At 39.4% G+C, this 23,175-nt stretch overlaps 1 protein-coding gene and 2 pseudogenes across 4 annotated transcripts; 1 reads left to right on the top strand and 2 right to left on the bottom strand.

Annotated features, from left to right (window-relative positions):
* Positions 1–10,244: 10,244 nt before the first annotated feature.
* On the bottom strand, positions 10,245–11,010 carry LOC148865326 (uncharacterized protein At4g26485 pseudogene; annotated as a pseudogene).
* Positions 11,011–11,112: 102 nt separating this feature from the next.
* LOC148865327 (uncharacterized) lies at positions 11,113–12,781 on the top strand (annotated as a pseudogene). Its single transcript, XR_016110405.1, has 2 exons — positions 11,113–11,581; positions 11,696–12,781. The product of XR_016110405.1 is annotated as an uncharacterized LOC148865327 (transcript).
* A 562-nt stretch (positions 12,782–13,343) lies between these two features.
* Positions 13,344–20,552, bottom strand: LOC148865328 (nuclear transport factor 2-like). 3 transcript variants are annotated; one of them, XM_088975708.1, is made up of 10 exons: positions 20,178–20,552; positions 19,912–19,983; positions 19,690–19,827; positions 19,211–19,499; positions 18,907–19,127; positions 17,984–18,161; positions 17,766–17,887; positions 17,607–17,672; positions 14,887–14,953; positions 13,344–13,944 (listed from the first exon to the last, which is right to left on the bottom strand). In XM_088975708.1, exons 2-10 carry the CDS (start codon positions 19,954–19,956, stop codon positions 13,667–13,669), a joined length of 1,404 nt encoding a protein of 467 aa, XP_088831834.1. In that variant the 5' UTR covers positions 19,957–19,983; positions 20,178–20,552; the 3' UTR covers positions 13,344–13,666. The 3 variants fall into 3 exon arrangements, with proteins under 3 accessions (XP_088831834.1, XP_088831836.1, XP_088831835.1); XM_088975710.1 differs by having other exon boundaries at positions 19,912–19,999; positions 20,178–20,549; XM_088975709.1 differs by having other exon boundaries at positions 19,912–20,003; positions 20,178–20,361.
* Positions 20,553–23,175: the final 2,623 nt, after the last annotated feature.

Consider the following 23,175-nt stretch of genomic DNA (forward strand, 5'->3'; position numbering starts at 1 on the left):
AATGTCATAATGTACATCATTCTTATTGGAGCTAAGGGCATACACTGTCTAACAGCTCCCACTTGCACTTAGGTCTAATCGGGTATAAGCCGGATTCCCATGCTTTCCACATGTTTGTCAAACATTTTCTGTGTCAGTGGCTTAGTCAATGGGTCTACTACATTTTCCGCTAAGGCTACCTTCTGAATCAAGACGTCCCCTCTTCCAACTATCTCCCATAGTACATGCTACTTCCTCTCGATGTGGTTTGACTTAGAGTGGGCTCGTGGCTCCTTAGCCTGAGCAATAGCTCCAGTGTTGTCACACAACAATGGAATGGGTAATGCGCTAGATAGAACTACTCATAATTTTTGAATGAACTTCTTCACCCATACGGTTTCTTTGGCAGCTTCACTTGTAGCAATGTATTCGGCTTCGGTTGTGGAATCTGCCGTGGACCCTTATTTGTTGCTTTTCCAGCAAACAGCACACGATCCTATCGTAAAGATATAACCAAATGTAGACTTTCTATCATTTGGATCTGATTGGAAATCGGCATCAGTATACTCCTGGATCTGTAGTAAACTACCATCAAATACCAGATAAAACTCTTTTGTCCTTCGAAGGTATTTTAGTATGTTTTTCACGGTGGTCCAATTTTCTTGCCCTATGTTAGATTGGTATCTGTTTAGCACACTCACTACCTAAGAAATGTTAGGAAAAAGTGCACAGCATGGCATACATGATGCTCCCTACGACTGAGGCATAGGGAACCTCTTTCATGCCCTCAATCTCTTCGGGAGTCTTGGGAGACATACCCCTGGAGAGAGTGACTCCATGCCTAAAAGGAATATTTCCTTTCTTAGAGTCAAAGACCCAATATGTAGGAGGCTTCTTCAAGATCTTTCATGGAGAATTGTTGTGAAAGCCATACTTTCATCATAGTTAACATTTCTATATCATTCCCAATGAGTAGAATGTCATCTACATATAGAACCAAGAACATAACCTTATCCCCACTGGTTTTCCTATAAACACAGGGTTCATCCAGATTTTACTCAAAGTCAATCTGTTTGATGGTAGAGTCAAACCGGATGTTCCAACTCCTAGAAGCTTTCTTAAGTCCATATATGGATCGATTGAGTTTACATACCATGTGTTCCTGACCTGCAGCTATGAAACCTCAAAGTCAATCTCCATTTAGGAATGTAATTTTGACATTCATTTGCCAAATCTCATAGTCATGGTATGCTGCTATAGCTAGCAGGATCCTAATGGAGTTAAGCATGGCCACAGACGAAAAGGTTTCCTCATAATCGATTCCTTCTTTCTGAGTGTACTCTTTGGCCACAAGACGAGCCTTCTAGGTCTCAATCTTACCATTGGGGCCCTTCTTCCTCTTATAGATCCATTTGCAACCAATTGCTTTTACCCCAAGGGGCAGATCTATTAGAGTTCAGACTCTAGTGGTCTCCATTTTGTTCATCTCTGCTCTCATGGCATCTACCCACTTCAAGGAATCTATGTCCAGCATAGCTTCCGTATAAGTCATGGGGTCCTCCTCACTGGTCGTGGCTTCCACCAAGTAACGTTTTTGGTCATAGCCGTAACGAACTAGAGGCCTAGAATCCCAGGTAGATCTCCTAGGTTGGTTATTAACTAGAGCTTGTGGGACATCTCCCACTACCCCTGAGCTCTCCTCATCAAGAACCACTTCTTGATGATGATTGTCCAAGATGTAGTCATCTTCCAAGAAATTGGCATTTCAACTATAGAATACCTTCTATTTTCCTAGGTCATAGAACAAATACCCTATAAAGCCTTTTGGATAACTTGCAAATAGGCAACGGCTGTTCTTGGATTCTAATTTGTTAGCACTCATTCTTTTAACATGTGTCGGAGAACTGCAAATCTTTAAGTGTCTAACGCTTGGTTTCTTACCAATCCAAAGCTCATAGGGAGTCTTCAGAACGGATTTGGTTGGAACCTGGTTCATCACGTATATCGCAGTCTCTAATGCGTAGCCCCAAAAGGATGTGGGTAGCTCTGAGTGTACAAGAAGTGATCGGACCATATACAATAAAGTCTGGTTCCTCCTTTCTGACACACCATTTAGCTATGGTGTAGCAGGAGGAGCTAGTTGTGATACTATCCCATTGGCATTTAAGTAGTCATTGAATTCGTCAGAGAGATACTCGCCACCTCGATCTGATCGAAGGGTCTTAATTTCTCTCCCTAACTGTTTATCGACTTCTTGTCTGAATTCTTTGAACTTTTCAAAAGATTCAGACTTATGTCTCATTAGGTATATGTAACCATACCGAGAGTGATCATCGGTAAAGGTTATGAAATAAACATGCTGGTTATGTGTCCTAACATTCATGAGACCACATACATCAGTATGTATAAGGTCAAGTGTGTTTGTTGATCTTTCAGGCTTACCGTTAAATGGTTGTTTCATCATTTTACCCTGAAGGCAAGGTTCACAAGTTGGAAGATCTTCCATAGTTAAAAAATCTAAAGGACCATCCTTTACCATTCTCAAGTTCTCCGTATCTGAGGAATTTGTTATTTCTTTTGAAAATAATCATATTACTAAAGAGAACAAAATATCCATCTGTACACAGTTTTGAAACAGAAATCAAATTTCTTCTCAAATTGGATACATAAAGACAATCTTTTAATGTAATTGATCATTCTCTGAAATACAATTCTATAGTCCCTATGGTTGTAGCTGCAAAATTTGCAGAAATCACTAAGTAAAGAATCACCTCTCCGTCACTCATTCTTCTGCATGTCCTGAACCTCTGCAATGTATTACATGTATGAGTAGAAGCCCCGGAGCCAATACACCAGGAAGCAGAATTTACCAACATATTGATTTCTGTGACAAATGATTCAAAACTACATTGTTTCTTCATCTCCAGGTACTGAGGACTGTTCCTCTTCTAGTGGCCAACCTTCTTGCAGAAATGACAAGCATCTGATGCTTTGTCCTTCCTTTGCCTTTTGGGCTTGCCCGATTTTCCACCATCAACAAGCATGGCAATGGGTTCATCCTTCTTTATTAGTTCCTCAACCCTCTGCAACATATTGTTGAGTTCCTGGGTACTAACATTTAGTTTGTTCATGTTATAGTTCATGATGAACTGATTGAAGGAAGGAGGCAAATAGTTCAGGATGGCATTGACCTTGGTGACATGATCTAGCCTAGATCCAAGAGCCTCCAGTTCAATAATGCAACCCATCATCTTAAGACAATGGTCATGAACTAGCTGGTTCTTGGACATTTGTGCGGTCATGAACTATTTCAGGACCTTCTGACGAGTAGAACAATTCTGCTCCTCATACATTGTCCTTAGACTATCCAAGATATCATTGGACAATTCGATCTGATCGAATTGTCGTTGTATCTGATTATCTAAAGAGGCTATGATATAGAACCAGGCAAGAGAATTTTTCTCCTCCCAATCTTGATAGTCCCTCTTGCAGGCCTTAGAAGCCCTATCACCCGGATGTTCCGAAGCAGGGTTCTTGGCTACATTGTCCAATTTCTCGAACATTAGGACCAGCATAAGGTTACGATACCTGTCAGTGTAATTTGGGCCCTTAAGCTTGTTGTCGTCCAATAGTTTAGCGAATTGACCGTTTTCCATTTCTGATAAAGGGCAAAACAAATAGTAGTCCACAACCTTATTTGATTCATGTTATCTACATAGATATGGCTTTTAATCTATGTTTCGTTTCCATTTATTCATCTCTGAGATTTCCCTCTTATCTCAGTGACGAAGAATGTGAATTATGTCTCTGGAAATGTGGGAAATCACATAGGGTGCATGGAGCCAACTGTTTCAGCTACATAACCCCACCACCTCTCTTTGAAGGATCATATCCACTCATTTTATGAACTTTCCCTTTGGCCTCTGTCAGACAAGGTTCATTGTCATTTTAAGTTAAACATTTCTGTCAAGTGAATGCTCACCCATCATATTCGTGAACGCCAAGGTACCGTGAGAGAGTCTTCCATTTTAGGATAGACCCCTCCCACATCGGTCTATGACGCCCCTACCATCTTATGAAACAATCCAATAGATCCAGCAGCAAATGGATAGCCTAATTTTATGGTGCATCTCCTCATTAATGAATGACCCATCTTCATGTTAATGATAGAAGGCCTTTAAAGAGTTCATCACATGAATCTCTCTATCACATGCACTCATATTTCAGTGGAGGGAACGAAATATTACGCCCTAGTTTAATTAAGGTCAAACCAAAGTGGCTCCCACTGGCTTTCATAAAGCCAGATTTAGATGGGCCCTAAACGGCTAGGGTTCCGTATGGTTCCTCTTGGAAAGGAAGCTGGTGTGGGGCCCACCATGAAGGGAGATCATCCGATGATCTTAAGGACACCATGGCAATGATGTGCATTCAGCCATGGTGTGCGTAAGAGCCACTATCGAATCAGCATGGGTCAAGTACTTATGGCCCATGAACGTAGCACATCACACATCCATACATCACATGCATGAAATCCATAATTGATCCAATCAATTAAATAACTGTAAAACCCATAATTAAAGCCCATATATTTTCATAATATTACTAATATTATCTAGGTATATGGGATGAAATGCAAAGAGCAGTTCAACCCATATAGCTTTTATGCTGAATTGGGCTAAAGCAGTTTTAATAGATTAAAACTAGGTTTTACAGATGTGGGATGAATTGCATCTTGCAATTAATCATCAACTCTTGGACCCATATATGAAATTCAGGGCTGAGAACAGCCCCCATCAAACCACAGATTCGGTCCAACCAGTTTGGTCCAATTTGGTTCAATTGGGTATAGGGTTTGATTTTTAATTCAAGAATGATGATCTAAAATTAAATAACTGATACAAGACAATCAAGAACCAGTAGTTCGTAGGATTTCTACCTTGCAAAACAAAATTAGATCGTAGTATGAAGTTTCCAAAACTACAAACCGCAGATGGTCGAACCCATATCTGCAAAAATCTCTCCTTTGCGCAATCTACTTCATCTTCGAATGAAATAAAAATAGAAAACCTATTCTCTATTAATATTACATCAGAATTGAATTCCTATACATTCCATCTAAAAAATTAAAAAAAAATTAATTACAAACCAAGAATGAAAAGAATAGTAGGTGCGTAGTTTTCTTGCGCCATTAAAGAATTCGATCTCCACCATACAAACAGCCCAACATTCAAGAAAAATATACAGAACAGTTTTAAATATTAATCAGATTAATAAAGATATAATTTCAGATTAATCGCCCAAAAACTGGGAACCGATTTTCCAGAAAACGTTAACTGCGCAAATCGGGTAGAACGCCTTCTGCCCATTTGCGCAGATCCGGATCTATTTTAATTTAGTTCAAGATTTGAACCTAGCTCCGATACCACTGAAGGGATGAGAGATCCATCATATGGATGACCGAACCCTATAGGAAGGTTGGGCAAATTTTCAAAAATTTCTCTCTCTCCCATGTGGGAATCGCATTCCCTATTTTAGAAAACTGCATTTTCAATGATCAATCTTGAAACCAAATCGGACCAGATCTTAAACCAAAAGGGAGTAGAGGGATATACCTGACATGGAGTAATAGTAAACCCCCATTGAAGGTGTTCACACCCAAGGAGAAGACCAAAGATTGCTTCCACCGAAGATGACACGATTATAGTGACAGGATCAGATTGCCTTTTGTAGTAAAAGGCAATATCAAGAATTGTTCTTGATCACTCCACTAATGGAGATCAAACTAGGTAGGGCAGCAAGAGCAGTCGAACCGTATATTGTCTTCTCTCTTAAATCAGTAGACCATCTGTTGTGTTTGTATATCCTGTAGGTTCGCCCTGCTCTCCTATTTATAGCCTTAAAGAGAGGATCTCATAATCCCATTAGGAGTTTCCTAATCCAAATCTTTTATTTGGATTTAGACTCTCTTTAAGAGATAAGGATAATCTTTTATCTTATCTATAGATAAAGATCAGCCTTCCTAGTCTAATTAGGAGTTTCCTTATCCAAATCTTTATTTGGACTGAACTCTTTGAGTGAATAGGGATAATCTCTTATCCTATCAGCTGATCCAAATAGTAGAATCGTCATTGTTTAATTAATCTTATTAAGCCAGTTCGAATTGGGCTTTAGGCCCATTAAGTCTATGTGATCACTTAACCTCTCAATTTGCTGCCCAGTTGGTTATCCTTGTATGGCATGGGACACAAGCATTGATCTGCACATCAGCCACATGGGTTCAACCCAGGCTTTGTTACAAGGCCTGGTTGAATTCACTATAGGAGACACTGAACCCCTGAGTCCATCACCATGGGCTCTTAATGGGCCCAACATTTACACTAAATGGTCCTTGGGTCAAGCCACCTTATAAAAATCCAAGGACTATGGGCAGATGCAAGATTAGCCCATCAAGTATTACCCTCAATGGTCTTACACTTAACCTCTCAGCCCATAATGATCAAACACTGCCTGACAAGAGAGGACATCTCCCTTAGCTGCAAGGTACAGTGTTGCACTCTCTACTCACATGGATCCCAGGAATTAAAACCTTTTGCAAACATTTTGAAACCATAATATATATATATATATATATATATTGTGTGTGTATGTATATCTATATATAAATATATTTTGCAAAACAAATTTCGACAGTTGAAATCAACTGCCGGCAGTTTTGGTTTCCATTAAAGAGAGTACATCCCCAATCATTCACTTTGTCCGACAAAGGGGCTGATCCTATCACTATGATCACCCACTCAGATGAATTCTCAGACTATCCCAACATACCCAGGTTTTGACCCCCTCTAAAAATCTCACTGATTGGCACATCAAAGGCATCCCAATCCGACACCTAGTGTAGTATCATAATCGAGTCTAGGGGTCAGGTGTAACATTCCAGTTTTCCCATCTATATCCAAGGTCCAGGGTAATACTGGAATTTTGGTCCGGTTCAGGATTTTAAGAAAACCCACACTGCATGTACCTCATGTCTCACCCTAGCAGCTGAGATAGGCCACCCCAACCAACTTGGCGGCACATCAGTGTCAGCCTTGGCAGGATAAATCTACTTAGATCTATCCAATGGCTGTGAAGATTCTAAACTAACACGAGTCTTATATGGGTCCAGTTTAAGGGTATTACACAAAAACACACCATAATAATATGAATCAAATTTGTACTTTATTCATTTACATTAAATGTCATATTAGACACCATTCTGATAAGAGCTAAGGGCATACACTATCTAACACATTTTGGCCAGTTCACTCCATGAATCAATGCTTCCAAGGGTAAGACTTACAAACCATGTGTACGTTGGCCAATCAAAGACTTTGAAAACTCATGTACTTTGAGGTCCCCGTCCAGAGCGAAGGAACCTAGGGTGTCTTCAAACTTGTTGATGTGCTCTTGTGGGCTACCCCTTTGTCTGTCGTACTGTGGCCATTGTTAAGGAGGAGTATACCCAGTAGGGTAGGGCTTATGCAGGATGCGGTCAGAATACGACTTTTGTAGGATAGTCGAATCCTAGGCTTGGTTGTAGCTTTCAACTACTAGTCCTTGAACGTATTCCCTCAGCTCATCTCGACTGAGGGGGGTCTCTTCTATCGGGTCAGTGCAAGGAAGGTGTGAGACTGGTGGATAGGTTGGTGGAGTGGCGGCTAGGGTTGGGGACACTGGCAAGAGTGGCAGCGGGGGTTTGTTCAGCTTGGGTCGAACGTTTGAGCAGGATCTAGAGGGTGCTCCTCTTTCCTCCTAACTCTGCTCGAGATTTCTGAATCTGTTTTCGAAGAGCGCCTTGAACTCGTATACTTTATTCGAAAGTATTTTAATGTCGGCCTGGATAGGCGTTTCCATCTCAGGCTGGTCGTCCACCCCCGGGTTGGTGTTCTCCAAGATGTTGTTCTACTCTTCAGGGATGGAGGTAAGGTTGATTCTTCGTGAGGTCATTTTCTGTGATCAAAGATGGAACCAAAGATTCTATTGTAGGTAGGGTAAGGCTTGGATGGGGAATGGTCTCTTTGAAAGACAGAGAAAGATCGGGAAGTAGGGAAATTAGTTTCACGAGCTAGGATGCTAGGTAGGGTAAAGAGTTCAACGCAAAGGGTGCTCGAGTGCTGAGTAAGTTTCAATACATGGAGGATCTCTATTTATGGGGGGAGATCCCGAGATCCTAAAAAGTAGGAGATAAAGATGCTCGTCTCCTGTTAGGAAAGAGAATATTGTGTTTGTTGTCAATCATTGGGTGCACCACTGGGGCTTTGCCACATGTCTCATGGGGATCTTCTTGAGGATCAGCTTTTCTTTCACTCAAGAGCCTTCACTACTCACGTGTGCTACCGCCTCTTGTGCGCCCTACTAAATTGATGTGGTACCCGTGATGTCATCGCCTGGTGGGTGATATCTTGTTAACCACACATGGCGCCATGCCACATTTGTTCCTTTGGAGTTACGCGCATAGGTGTCATATGGGTGTGGTTCTTTAATTGGCCATGGGTTTATCGCATGTCCGAATAGGTGTGGGGCCCTGTTGTGGATTTGGCCATGGTTTCCTTTGGCTCGGGCTACAAGTGGGCCCACTGAGAGCGTGCGGTGGACTGCGGGTTTATCGCAGTTTCTGCGATGCGCACTATGAATTCATTGCATGACTTGTGGTGCATCGCGGGTTCATCGCAACAGAAAATTTGACTGTAGGCTGTTCGCATACAACCTCGTGGTGTTAATTTAGTGTTTGATGTTTTCTGAGGGTTAAAGAAAACACTATACCTACATGAAGAAAGAAGAGTCAAGAGGAGAAGAAGAAAGAGTAGCCAAGAAAGTTTGGTTCCAAAGTTATGGCGCCATCCCCTTAGGTTCTTCCTCACATTTTTCGTGTTTCCATTGTTATCAAGGTTTTGAGAGGCACCCCCACTATTCTCAATCTGTCCAGTCATCAAAAACATCTCATAACAGCTCCTAGTATCTTGGAAGAAGGCCACAAGAGGAATGTGTTTACAACCTCTCTAATGCAGCCCCGTTTTTTTGTTATTTCTTGTGTTTTTCTATGTTTGCATAGCAAAAATCCAAGGCCTAACTGATATGGGCTGCATTTTGGTGTGTTTATCATAATTCTTTTGGAATGCATGAAAGTAGCTTGTATGATTTCGGATTTGATAGGATATATTGATCTCTCTTTTTTTTTCTAGCTTGTTCTAATCATAGGGAGAGAAGGTAGGACTAACTTGTCTTCACATATGAATTTAGCCATAGTTTAGCATTTTCCATTCCAAATTGCTTCCTACTAGGTGGTTTTTGATTATCTTCATTTCTCTAGTATGTATATGTTCTTTTTTTTTTCTTTTCTTGTTTTTCCTTGTGCAAGAATTACTTGATTTCTTTGGATAAATTTATCTTTCTTGTACTAATGGAATGTAGTATTGGAGGTTGGTTCTCAAGAGACATGCACTAGTAAGAGACTTATGAGAGGACAAAAAAAGATTGGGAGATCTCCCAATTGTTTTGCTCCTCTCTAGGGATTCCAAAAGGGATGTCACTTGTAGAAAATCTCTTTAGATTTTCTAAAGACCCATGGGAACCAATCTACATTTTTTGCAATTCATTTTTGTGCTGTCCTTTGATGCAAATAGAAGGATTTTCTTTAAGAATTAAGGGGCATTGGAATCACACATAAATCAAGGGAGAGGGGTGCCCAATACCCTCCCTCTCCCTCCCATCGGATCCCTAGAAATGTCTTTTGGGCACAAGAGTCCTTGTTTCTTGGGAGGCCCATCACTCCCATGTTTTCCAATAGATTGGTGGCGGCTCCATTAAAATTCAGCCATGAAGTGAGCCCCAAATCATCTGGGATGTTCACAATGGGTTTCCTTCTAAATATATTAAGTTGATTGAATGTTGTATATCCACATGCTCCTCTATTTTTGTTAATGGCTACCCCTCCCTTACCCCTTTTCTCTTCAGTGGGGTTTCCGAAAAGGATGTCCCATATCCCCTAACTGTTCATATTGTCCATGGATGGTCTATCTCACATGTTAACTTCAGAACTTGATTCTCAATCATTGTATGGTGTCAGACAGGGTAGCTAGTGGTGGGCTTAAACTAAGCCATTTGATGCTCGCTGATGCTGTCCTAATTTTTTAGACAACGCAATGAATCAGAAGTTACTACTCTCAAGCAGATTATTCCTAATTCATAAAAATGCATTAAGGAGAGACTGTGAGAAGATCTTACATTTCTTGGGGGTGAAGCAGATGTAGACCAAATCCTTATCTTATCTTATCTACTGATCCAAATCCCTTATCTTACCATTGATCCAAATCCCTACAAAAATTCTACAAGTGGTCTTAAAGAAGGTAAGTGGGTAAATGAAATCAAGTCTCGGCTACATAACCTGAAGGGGAATCACCTCTCCCATGCTGGTCATACAACTTGTAGAACAGGCCTCTTTTCTCTGCTTTCTTAACAACATCCCATTTTTGTAGGGATTTGTGGTCTTATTGGGTCACATGCATTTCCCCCTTTTCCCTTGAGCACCTTGGCGTTTTCCATAAACCCCTTCACCAGCTTCTTGTTCAATTCTATCTGGCAGTAACTAGCTTTGGGGTAGAGAAACCCCACGTGAGGGAAGTTGTAGACGATTCGATCAAATCTCTGTGTCCTAAGAAAGAAATGGTGGCTCATCTTGGTTGCGTCAATTCTATACAGGACAACAACACAACCCATCTCTTCTAGCTTTATCACATTCCCAATGGCATAACTATATTTACACTCTAGCGAATCTTCATTATATAGAGATGTAGCGACCATGTTGGTTACAGAACCGAAAGCTTTAGCCAAACAAAAGAGAAGGAAAAGTCTCCTTCACCATCCAATAAGATTCTATGTGAGGTTGAGTAGTGATTCATCCATTTATCTTTCTCCTCACCTAACCCAATAAACATGTCTTCGTTTTCTTCTGGCTTCACTTTCTGCTTCCTCTGCTGTTTCATCTGCTTCCATCAGAGTGATGGAGGGATGAGTTACTAAACCAACTCTGGCCTTTGAATTCGATGTTTTTGTTGTTGTTATGATCCAATATCCTTTAGGCGTATTCCACATACATCTTATCCAGATAGAGCTTTTCAGTAAACACAGAAATAGCTCAGACGGAAAACATTTATCTATACATAATTTTTTTTCCAAATGCCCATTTTACCCTTTAGTAAAATGAGTACTGAAATAGCTAACCGATGAAGAACGGTGGCGGAGGGTTTCTTCTTGGTCTGTCCAAGAGAGAGATGGAGTTGGGTTTGAGCTTGCGAGACGCCTCCAACGCCTTCGTTTTTGCGGACAAGAGTCATAAGGTTAGCGCCAAAGGGGTTTTGCATGGGCATAGGACTTGGGATTGTTAACAGTAGAGAGGACGAGAAACTAGAAGCTGATGAACGGGATTCTGCTTTAAGGGATGCAGATGAAGTGGAGAAAAATGATTTTACCGATCCGCCTATTCAACTTGATCTTCTCCCTCTTGGTCCCGTCCCTCGTAACCCGCCTTCTTCGCAGCTATGCTTTCCATGGCCAACTGAAAATGGTAATACCCAATGCGGCCAAGCATCCACCGATATCTCCACTTTTGTTTTGTTATATTTGTTCTGTTAGGCGTCTTCATGTATTATTTGTCTTGATGGGTTTTGGGCCGTCGCAGGTAAGTCTGAGGCGGGTTCATCGGGTCACCTAGGGGCAACGGTGAGAGGGTTCGACGTCAATTGGTTGCCCACGGCAAAGGATGCTGATGCTAGGGCTGCAGTTTCTCCTCCCAACAATACTGTTTCTTCATTTCAGATGGATTTTTCCATTTATAGAGGCGGTAATGGAGGCAACAAGAGAGACACAGAAGCTTCGGGAAATGAAGTTGAGGTGGAGAGAGCGTCCAGAACCAATGACGAGGAGAACGGTCTAACTTGGAAGAAGCTGAGACTCTCCAAAGGACGATCAGCCTTTCTCGAAGAAACCTTCAAGGAACATAATACTCTTAACCCGGTATGTAGAAATCCCGAGAGAGAGAGAGAGAGGGCTGGATCCCTATGTTATTTTCTGAAGGAGGGAGGTGGAGGAGCTCCGGGTCAGTTTCCAGATGGACGTCGGATTCACCGGAATTTCCTTTGTAGGGATCACATACAGTTGTTGTGGTCATTCTATTATTCTCATCTTGAGGAAACAGGGGCAAGACCATTCCGATTGGTACAAGCAATTCCAGGGGATTCAAAGCAGCTGGATTATGTCACAAAGCTCAGGTTTGTTGAGTTTCGATCGCCCTTCCGGTTCAGCCTCGAAGCTGGAACGAAACCCAAGCTCCTTGCGATGAGTTGTCTGTGCAAAGGCAATCCTGAAGCTTTTCTTGTCAGCAAAGGTTATAAAGACGCGGAATACATCTCGCTTTCTTTGATAGCGAGGAAGCTCCATCTAAACACAATTATCGTCATCGAGCAAAACTTGACTTGGTGATTGACATCAGCCGCAAACTTGGCATGAGTCCGATGATCGGTGTACGTGCATCGTGAGGAAGAAGATAAACAGTGCTCGCAAAAAGGATAAAATAGGTATTTTGAAAAAAGCAATTATCCGTTTAACGTTTTCTGTCTTGGTCAATGATCGAAGGGAGGTATTTGTTGAATTTTTAAAAAAGAGGGGAGATTTTTACCATAGGGGAGGTTTTATATTTTACCCAAAAAAAACATATGTTTTAGTGAAATTCATATTTGCATTCATTACAGCTAAAAGTCTGTTTGATAAGAATATAAATTTATCAGTGCAAATCTAACCCAATTTTACAATTTATATGAACAGTTTTACACTCTACATATTTGCATTTACACTATCGTTTCCAAACACAGCTTTAATTTAATTACAAATGAGTAATGAAATTACTAATCTTCACCATCTTCACAACCTTTATAAATTGTAATTAATTTAGTTAACCTTAGTAAGCCTAATTAACCTAACTGACCTAATAATCATAATTAAACTAATTATTTTTGTTAATTTAGAGTCCATTTAATTTTTATTTAAAAATAATATTTAAATTGTTACCTAATACCACTTAACCTCAATAATTGTAACCTAATTACCCCAATAACTGTAAAAACCCAATGATTTATAAATTAACCATAACTTGGCTCAATTGGAAATGTCATAGGCTGTGTTTGCTTAAAGTTTGTGCATCAAGAGGCCCGATTAGTTATGGAGCCCCCACAAAGCATTATATTTTGCCATATTTCGACATTTCATCCCTCAGATAACACGAGGAAATAAGCATTAATACAGTCTATCCATTGGTTACCCTGGTTCAATACTTGAAGAAAAGCCTGAACCTTAAACCAGATTTAAATCTTCCACAAAAAGAATGTAGATGCTACAAAATTGCAGAAAATAGCTACACAAGCACTAGCAACTAGTCATGTACCATTTACCTACTGCCGCCTATGCCCAAAATGGCATAAAAAGGGAGGAAAAAATGAAAAGCTAAAAGAAAGGCCTATAAGAAAGATCTAACAAAAAGTACCTCTTCTAACTCCCACTGCTGGAAGAAAACAATGTTGCAAATGTACTTGATATCAAGTCAATCTCCATTAATAAAGTTTAACTGCCCAACAAATACCTTCTTACTTCCAGTACCTCAAGCAGTAGCAGGCACCCTTGGAGCCACAGACTTGGACATTCCATTAACAGCTAAACCACCGGCACGGTTCATGCGGCTGCCATATCCACCACCATCAGCTCCACGACTTGAAGATCCTCCCCTGCTGCCACCACCATTCCTGATGAACTCATTCCTGTTGTTGAAATCATTCCGGCCAAAACCCCTACCACCACCATAGTTTCCACGTCCTCTTGCTCCATCATTCCTGAATCCATTTCCCCTCCCAGGTGGAAATCGACCCCTATTATTATTTACTGCAGCAACAGAAGCATTTTCTCATGTAAATAAAGTGGATAAAGATTAATTAGGCCTATCAAAAAAGCTTATTTTCTTCAGCAAATATCCATTTGGAAAACGAGATGCACGTCCTCTCCCCCTTGAGTGGGAAATGCATCAAAGCGGTGGCATGAGCATGAACTGTGAACCATCAGAACGCACCCAACCTCTCCCAGAGAAAGAAAATCCAAGGTATGGTTGGCTAAAGGATAGCTAGATTGCTAGAACTATTACCTTAAATGAATTCAGATCCTTAGTGGCATGCTTTGCAAAGAAAAGTCCTTATAGCAGCCAATCACAGGGATAAGAAACAACCAACAGGCAATTTCATAAATGCACCGGGCTGGGCATAAATACAAAAACACCCCTTTACCAGCATATTATGAAATGTTATCCTGATTAAGCTTCCCCATGAAATTTAATCTAGAGGGTTTTTATTCATTTTAAAAGAGCACCTCTTCTGCTCCAATAGAGCACAACTTCCATTCTGTACTACAGCTCTCAACCTCTGACCCCTGATCCCCTAGTTTAAGGCCCCATTCATTTTACTGGCCTGGGCAAGTCAAAGTGCACTTACCCTGGCAAGTGTAGAAAGAGAGAGAGGAGAGAGTACCAAATTGACAAATGCAACAGGTAAGTTGCTTACCTAAGTTGGCCAAGGGTAATGCTTACCCAGGTAACTGATATACCCAGGAATACTTATTTACCGTGGGACCCACTATACCAATTGACAATGCAGGTAAGTTGGTCAACTTCCCCTGACCAACTTACTGCCCTATTTACCAGAAAAATGAACGAGGCCTGGACCTACGTAAGGTAATGACAATGAAAGGCAGCTCTTTCCAGAGGTCAAACAAACTTTATGTCGCCTGAGAATCTTGATAACAATTGGAGTTGAATTATGTATATATATATGTTACCTCGAGAGCTTGAAGCCCGCTTTTCCTCAACAAAAGCTTGTCGACCACCAATCATAATGGGTGATGCCTAAAATAAAATAAAAATAAGCTTAGTTCAGACAGAAACGTTGAAATTTTAGTTAAGGCGGCAAGCAGGGAAGGACTCAAACTTGAGTTCAACATTAAAGCATGCAAAAGCCAGGTTCCCATTTGCATAAGAAAGTGAGAGAAGACTATCAAGTAACATTTTATATCTTAATTAAGTGTTTCATATCTTCTAATCTCCCTATCAGAATAATGTTAATGAAAGCAATGCAACTCTTTGGGAAGAAAATAATGAATAGATTCAACCCTCATACTTCCATAAAAAACATAAAAAAACAAAACAGAAAAGGCAAATGTAGCATCAACTACATTTGTAATAATATGGTGCATCAGACAAATACAAAACAATACAGTTAAGCATATTATTGTTTAAGTTTCATCCAACTAAAGAACACCAGTTACAAGAAATTCAGTATTTGAGTGGGTAAATTTCAACGACAATATAATGACAATATTTAGGGGCCATCACATGGTGCAATCATCAAATCTCAGACTGACAAGCATGAAAACGTGGGTTTGAGCCTGAGAGCAGCCACTTGTGCAAAAGAATGATAAAGCTTAGGTCCATATCCAGTTCACCCCTACCAAGACCCTAGATAGCTGAGACCAACAATGGGTAATGATTTTTCATATCATATTTCATCTACCAAGGTTAGGTAGCGTAGTGTACCAATACCATAGCATCCAACAGTGTTGTAACATTCAACTGCGGTCCAGGAACCAAGAATTACCTATCTATGCAAATTAACGATGATAAGCAAAAAGTCACATTTAAAATGACTAATAAAACTAGCCACACATGAACACACACAATAGAGAAAACAATTGTTTTAATCCACACATACACAACAAAAGCACCATCTTAGCAATGGCATCAATGCAACCTCAGACATCAGGTGCATATCAGCCAATCCTCATTTTATCAAATCTCTTTTTAAAGTAAAAGAGCAATAAATATTTGCTAATGGGTTATTTGCATGACTTTCCTCCAATATCAATCATGAATCACCATAAAGGTAGTGTAGATGCACTTTAAGCATCATATCATTTTAATGAGTCATTCACAAAAATGAAAATCAAACTTTAGTATGCCACAGAAAAATGGAAGTACCATGCCTCAGACTGCAAATTACAAATATTTGGAGCTCTGTTGTACTTCACAGCGCAATCCACAACAATGTAATGAAAGCGAATAGCTATATGTATCCTACCCTATTTCCCTAGTGAAACAATACCATAAAAGAGAGACTATAACACTCACTTCCTCTTCACAAGTGGATGGGGACTCCTCATTATATACTCATCCTTCTTCCCCCAGCATGCACACACACAGATAGACATGGATGCATACAGGCAGACAGCAGTTTTATCAATGTAGTAATACAATTTCTAGTCATTTTCGCCTCTCTAGTCAACTTGCTGACTAGTCAGTGCTTAGTTGTCCTAACCTTCGGGACCGACTAGGTTGACTAATCATTAATCAACTATTCAGCCTAGTCAATGCTTAGTTGTCCTAACCTCCGGTACAGGATCACAACCATATCAGTTCCTTATATTACAAAGTTATAATACGCTCCAAATAATGCCCCCAAGTTCCTTAATGGATGGTTCTTTTTGACTTTATGTTAGGAGTTGCATTTGTCCTCAACCTGCAACTTTTCAGCTAACCTTACTCATAATCACATATTGGTTAGCCATTTAGTTTGTTTAGCTGTGACACTCCCAACCAATAGCCAAAGTTCACTTCTAAAGAACAGGTTATACTATCAAGCAGTGTTACCAAAGCATGAATTAGTCAACCATCTAGCCAGTTGAAAGCCATAGCAACTGCATCACTAACTAGTTACTAGTTGGTCAATAGACTCAATACCCAATTACACATGATGTGGTTGCCTAGGGTAACAAAGCATCAATTACTTAACCACTAGTTAGCCTAACTTGCCTAGTTGACTTAGTGAACCACATACTTATCTTATAGTTCCTTTTTTGATAAGTTACTTTATAGTTTTATTTGGTTGTCTTTATGTCTCACTATTGAAGTAATGAGAAAAGATTAAAGGGCCCATAGTTTAACAATGGATATAATACTGAATACAATAGAATGAACAGTATTTATGTAACCAATGCCTTATAGTTGGGACAAGGTTTAGATGGGAGAGGAAAGATAATATGGCTGCAGTACATAGAATTTGGCATAGGTAGAACCACCATGCAAACAATTAAAGATGGGAGGGGAAAGAATTAGAGAGAGAGAGGGCCCATCCGTCCAAATAGAGAGGGCCATTAAGTAATACACCCAAAGGTTAAACAGAAACAGGAATACAACAAACAAAAAGAGAATTAACATTAATTGACAATTTCAAACTTAGCAGAGAAATATAACATGCAGACTCAAATAATAATTTTCTCAACAAAGGAAATATAGTCAACTGGGGTTCTTTCTAGTGACTGGTGAGAGAAACAATGAGATACATGCACACAGAAAAACAGAAGAGAACATGTAACTGAAAATCAGAAATTCACTAAATGATGAAATGATAATGGATAACCATAAACCATCAGTTTCATTAACATGCTGACAGCAAAAGAAAACACCAATAAAATGATATTCAACTAGAACAGAACATGCAGAATACCTCTATTGCACTCTGCACAGAACTTGACACCTCAAATTCTACAAAACCAAAACAAAATGCTTGTTGCTGCAAACAAGTAAAACAAATTATTTAGTAGAGAACTAGAGACAAAACAAAAAACAACAAAATAAACACCTAGGTGACTGAAGCAGAAAGAACCTTATTGCTTCTAACTTGAACACCATTGATCTTGATAGGTCCAAACCTCTTAAACTCTTCCTCAAGCTGAGCAGATGTAGCATTTAATGGAAGGTTTCTTATATAAATTGAGTGACCATCACCTACAAGAACCAGTTGTATAACCCTCAAAGTTAAAAGAAAAAACTCCACTGCCTGTAAATGTGAGATTAAAATTATAACAGACAGAACTGACATACCTTCTCCTTCTTGATGACTGCCATTTTCAATGGCATTTGGGTTGGAAATTGGTGCCTCATTTGATGGAACTGTAGACTGAGGTGGGACCACTTGTCGTTCTTGGTTTGCAGGTGCTGGTCTTGCAGCAGGAGGTGTTGGAACTGATAGAGGCATTGCACTCTCTTTCATAACCTTCACCTGCAATTATAATATCTGCTTCAACAATCGAAGACTCAAACAGATGTATAGACAAGAACAGATGGGCCTTGTCAGCAAGATCAGCAGTTCCAATTCGTCATCCCATACAACTAGTCCCTAGCTAATTGCATACATGTAAACATCACCTATTAGAAATAGAGCAAGGTGGTTGAAGTGAAGGGGTGTATCTAATAAGCTATGTGGCTGGCCATATAGCAATGACACTAAAAGAAAATTTCCATAAGACAGTTACAAGAGCAGCAATCAGCATTGCTATATTGGGCATCATTTTGGGCAATCAACAAACGACATGTTAAAAGAATGATTTCGCTGGCACTAGTAGCAATGCTAGAAAGGACAGGACAAAAATTGAGCACAGAAGAGATGGATTAAAAGTGACTGAACATAAAAACCGGATTTAGGAGTACATCGAATTAGTGTAACAAGATGAGGAAATTTTGACTGAAATGGTTTGGTAATGTGTATAGACAACCAATGGCTTGTGAATTGGTGTGAGTCGAAGGATCTAAAGGAGCTAATGGAAGATCAAAGAAAATGTGGTCTGAAATGAAAATAATGACTCAAAAGACATATAATTCAATATATTGTAATATAGAGTAATATATGTCTATAACACTAGATTTTATCAGAAACGAACCCTTAGAAATACAGTTAGGACCTAGGGAAGTGAAAAACAGAACAATATAATAGATACTTCCTCAGAATGAAGGAAGGAAGAACCTACAATTGATGCATATGACTTCTTAGGCACTTCTTCTTGGACTGCAGAGCAAGGCTCAGTAATCATCTGTGACTCAATTGGAACTTCATCAACAACCTCAGCAACAGGTGCCTCTTCTTCCACCACTGAACCTTCCTCGTTGTCAGAAGGATTATAAACCTCCTCCACATTGACGTCTTCTTCTGGAAATGATTGTTCCGGATGCTCTTGCACTGGAGGAGTATCTGCAGAACCAAGAAACCTCAATATCAAATAGAACAATGAAAGTTTTACCTGTCAAAACATATAAAGCTCAAGGATCACGTACTCTGCTCTGGAGTAAGAGGTGCAGCAACGCCATTAGGCAAACCCTGGTTCCCATCATGATGTTGAACCTCTTCCATGTACCTAAATATGTCATTCAACACAAAGTAGCCCTTGTCTTGGGGAGCAAGGAAGAATGATTGGGTAAAGTTCCTCCTCACATTGTCCTCCCCAGTCAAATACCCTGTCACAAGGACAATGACTCCCCCATTGAATGAATCCTGCGCATCCACCGTCTTTATTTCTGCCCTATATTTGCTATAATCCAGAGAAAGTATCTTCTCATTGATAGCCTGAGAAGAATAACATACCGCAACAGACAAATCACAACGGGAATCAATACAAACCATGGCACTGATCTGGGTCACCAAATACCTCTGCTTCTGCATTCTATGTTCTTGCTTTTCTTCCACAACCAACTAGGAAAACAAAAATAACAGTAACCGAGGAGAATAAGAAAAGAAGAAGAAGAAGAACCCTTACTTGCATGGTTGTTACAATACTCATGGAACCATCGGATTCGGGGCGGCCGAGCTTACTGCTATCCTGGTAGAAGCGATAAACAAGATCTGGAGATTGATGCATGATGTGATAGTATTGGTGAACGAACGCGTTCCCAACCTGAAAGAAAGAAACTCATTTTCGAGGAGAGGGGATAAACGAACTTAACAATACAGTAAACAAGATATCAGTTTAGATATATACCACTTGGGCAGTAGGGCAAGATCCGGCAGGTTGCTGCGATGCCATTAGTAATCGAGCTCGAAAAGCAATACCCTGACAAGCCCAATTACTGCCTTCATCAACAGAAGTAACAGAAGAAATATTTTATGCTCGGCAACAGAAAGCTCTATCGGCGGCTTAAGATCAACCGCAGAGCAGAAAATTCAAGGAACTAAATACAGAGATCGATAGGTATATAGGTGGATTCAAAACCAGAGAGTTGAAATCGATCGGAAAACGAAGCTTACCTGTTCGTCTTCTCTTACTTCGCCCCTTTCGCGCTTTCTAGGGTTTTTGGCTTTCGGATCTGAGAGAGGCGCGAGAAAGGGAGAGAGAAGCCGAGAAAGAGGGGACTCTTTATTTTATTTATTTTTCAATTTCCTTTTTATTTCCTTTGTGCTGACAGCATGGGGGGATGTTTGGTTTCATGGTTTGTGTTTAATTTGTGTTATTGGAAATAAAATTGTGAAGAAAATATTATTGTTTTGATTGGGGTTTTGCTCTCCGAATCTCTGTAATAGAGTTTATGAATTGTATGGCCGATTCCAATCACTATTGCCGATTGAGGATGAAAATTACCCTCAAATCCCTGGTTTCTCAACTCTCTCATGGTCATGGAGACCGCTGATTCCCTATCGATCGAGGACTGAAATCTTAAAATTTTTAAATTAAAATTATTTTTAAAAGATAGTTTATTTTATTTAAAAAAAGAGAAATTTAAAAAAATAATAAGTTAAAAGACATAAACCTCCTTTGACATTTCACCTTAATACTAAAACCTCCCTAATAAGACAAAAACTACCCCGGTTCAAACTATCGTTAATTGCTGTTGGAAAATGATCATGTGTACCATAAAAGATTTATCAAAAACCCGGTAGTACCCCTATCCCTATTTAATTCAATAGTGCGGAAACGAAGCAGACTTTCTTATATATTGAACTTCCAAGAAATGTCAAGAGAGCCCTTTCTGACTTGTTGTACTTGTACCCTTCATTTGTCTCCCTATTCCCTAATTTATTCCAAACCAATATTAGTTGGGCTGCTATCCTTGTGAAAACCATGCAGAGTCTAAGATCCTGTACCATACCAAATTCTTGGAAAGACAAATCAATTTCTCTTCTTTCATCATGACTCATTCAATCATTATATTTTCTTTTTTTTTTTTTTTTTTCTTTCATGACAATGAACAAAACCATTTTATTAGTAAGGATTAAAAACATACCCATTCATTTGTTACTAGGAAATGCACAACCAATTTTTTAGCGAAAATTTGTTGTCAACTCAGAACTTCAAAACCTGTTTCGGTAGTACCTGAATTTTCAAATTGTGTCTATGAGGTCCCTTTCCATCAATACAGTCACATGACATCAAATGCGCATTAAATATTTTCAAAATGGCAAAATTACCCTTTATAATATTTTTTGGACCATTTTACCCATTTCCCTCAAGGATTTAAAAGAAAGGGAGAAAAGGGTTTTTCAGCTCAAACTCCTCTATGCAACGAGCAACAACCAAACGAAGAAGGCTCCCCTGTTCGAGCTCCACTGTGCAATGAGCAACTTCAATTGGACGACGAAGGATCTCCTATTCAAGATCCCCTATGCAATGATCAACAATCAGACAAAGAAGGCTCCCCTATTTAAGCTCCCTTGTGCAATGAGCAACTGCAACCGAATGAAGAAGGTGGACTCAAACGGATGTCTTCTTCTTAGTCAAGTGCTGGTCAACATGCTAGGTACAATTGTAAATGTGGTAGGGGGGTTGTGATTCGAGTTTCAAAAACAGACTATAACCCGAATAAGATTTTCTACAACTTTCCAATTAGTTATGCAAGCAAATAAGTTTACTAATGTTGTTGATATTTAGTGCATGAAGGGATGTTGGCCTCCATTGCATTGCATTTGAATGTGTTTAGGGAAATGTACCTCCACCATGCAATCTTTTCAGTTGGCAGTTCCCATGAACTTTTATAATGAAGACATCTCAACAACGGTTTACCTAGAAAACCATATCGGAGAGCTTAAGGAATTGGTAGTTGATTTGGACCATCGTATTAAGGCTATGGAGTCCTCCCAACATGCAGTTGTTGAAGGATTGAAGACCATGAGAGTCTTACTTATTGTGTTCATTGTTGCCTTTATTGGAATGTACATGTACAAGATATAAGATTATCTGTACCTCTATTTTGTTTTGGTCATGTGAAGAGTTTGGTTGTTAATGAACCCTTACTGTATGGGAATGGCTACATTGAAGTTGATGATGGGGACCTTATTATGGGGTAATGAAGAGTTCACATTCTAGAAATTGAGATTTCTTCTAATGAAGAGTTCACAATCAGGATCTTTCTCAGATGCAATCTGATGAGGTCCTAAAACCTTTCACTACCACCAAAAAAAGAAGACATTAACAGTAAAACAAGTAGATAGTGCTCCAAATTAATTAATGGACTAAGCAAATTGAGATGCAAAATAACATTTGGTAGATGATTTTTGCATGTGGTCAAGTGGTTCTATCATGTTCAATATTTAAAAGGGAAAAAATGTTAGAAATTCACCTTGCCAACAAATGGTAAAAGTAAAAACCTTTGTTCACCTTAATCTATTAACATCCCATCAGGTTATTAATGTTAAATTTAATGGAAGATGAGGGAAAGAATAATTCCATAGTGTGATGCAACCTACTAACATCCTATCGAATTACTAAAAAACATCCCTTATTGTTCACCCTAATTTACACCTTAATGCATACAATGTGGTCCAATCTAATTGCAATGATAAAATCTTGGGCTTACAATTTGGCTTTGAGTCTTAGAATGGCAACTCTTTTCTATAATTGCCAAATGTTAGGTCCTTATCCAGTCTACCCTTTCAAGATCCCAATTAACAAGAACCCTCATTTGAATGATCATAGAATGTGTAGGAACTTAGAAGTTGCTCACCATTCTATCATTGATGCCAATAAAAAACTCCAACCTATAATCTCCCTATATTCATTTAGAAATTGAGCTAACCTGTAGTCTCCCTAGATTCATTAGACTTTTTTTATTGCAAAAAAAAAAATCCAGTTAAAGATCTAGATTTCACCAGGAGTCATGACTACAACAAAAATCAAGTTAAAAAGTGTCATTCATCAAGAGTTTTGTCTAATAAAAATCCAATTAAAGATCTGGATTTCACCAGGAGTCATGACTGCAACAAAACTCTAGTTAAAAAGTGGAATTCATCAAGAGTTTTGTCTGATAAATAT

Source organism: Nelumbo lutea, chromosome 3, assembly GCF_056320005.1.
Source record: "Nelumbo lutea isolate HS-2025 chromosome 3, American lotus-T2T, whole genome shotgun sequence".
In the NCBI taxonomy this organism is placed as follows: Eukaryota; Viridiplantae; Streptophyta; class Magnoliopsida; order Proteales; family Nelumbonaceae; genus Nelumbo; species Nelumbo lutea.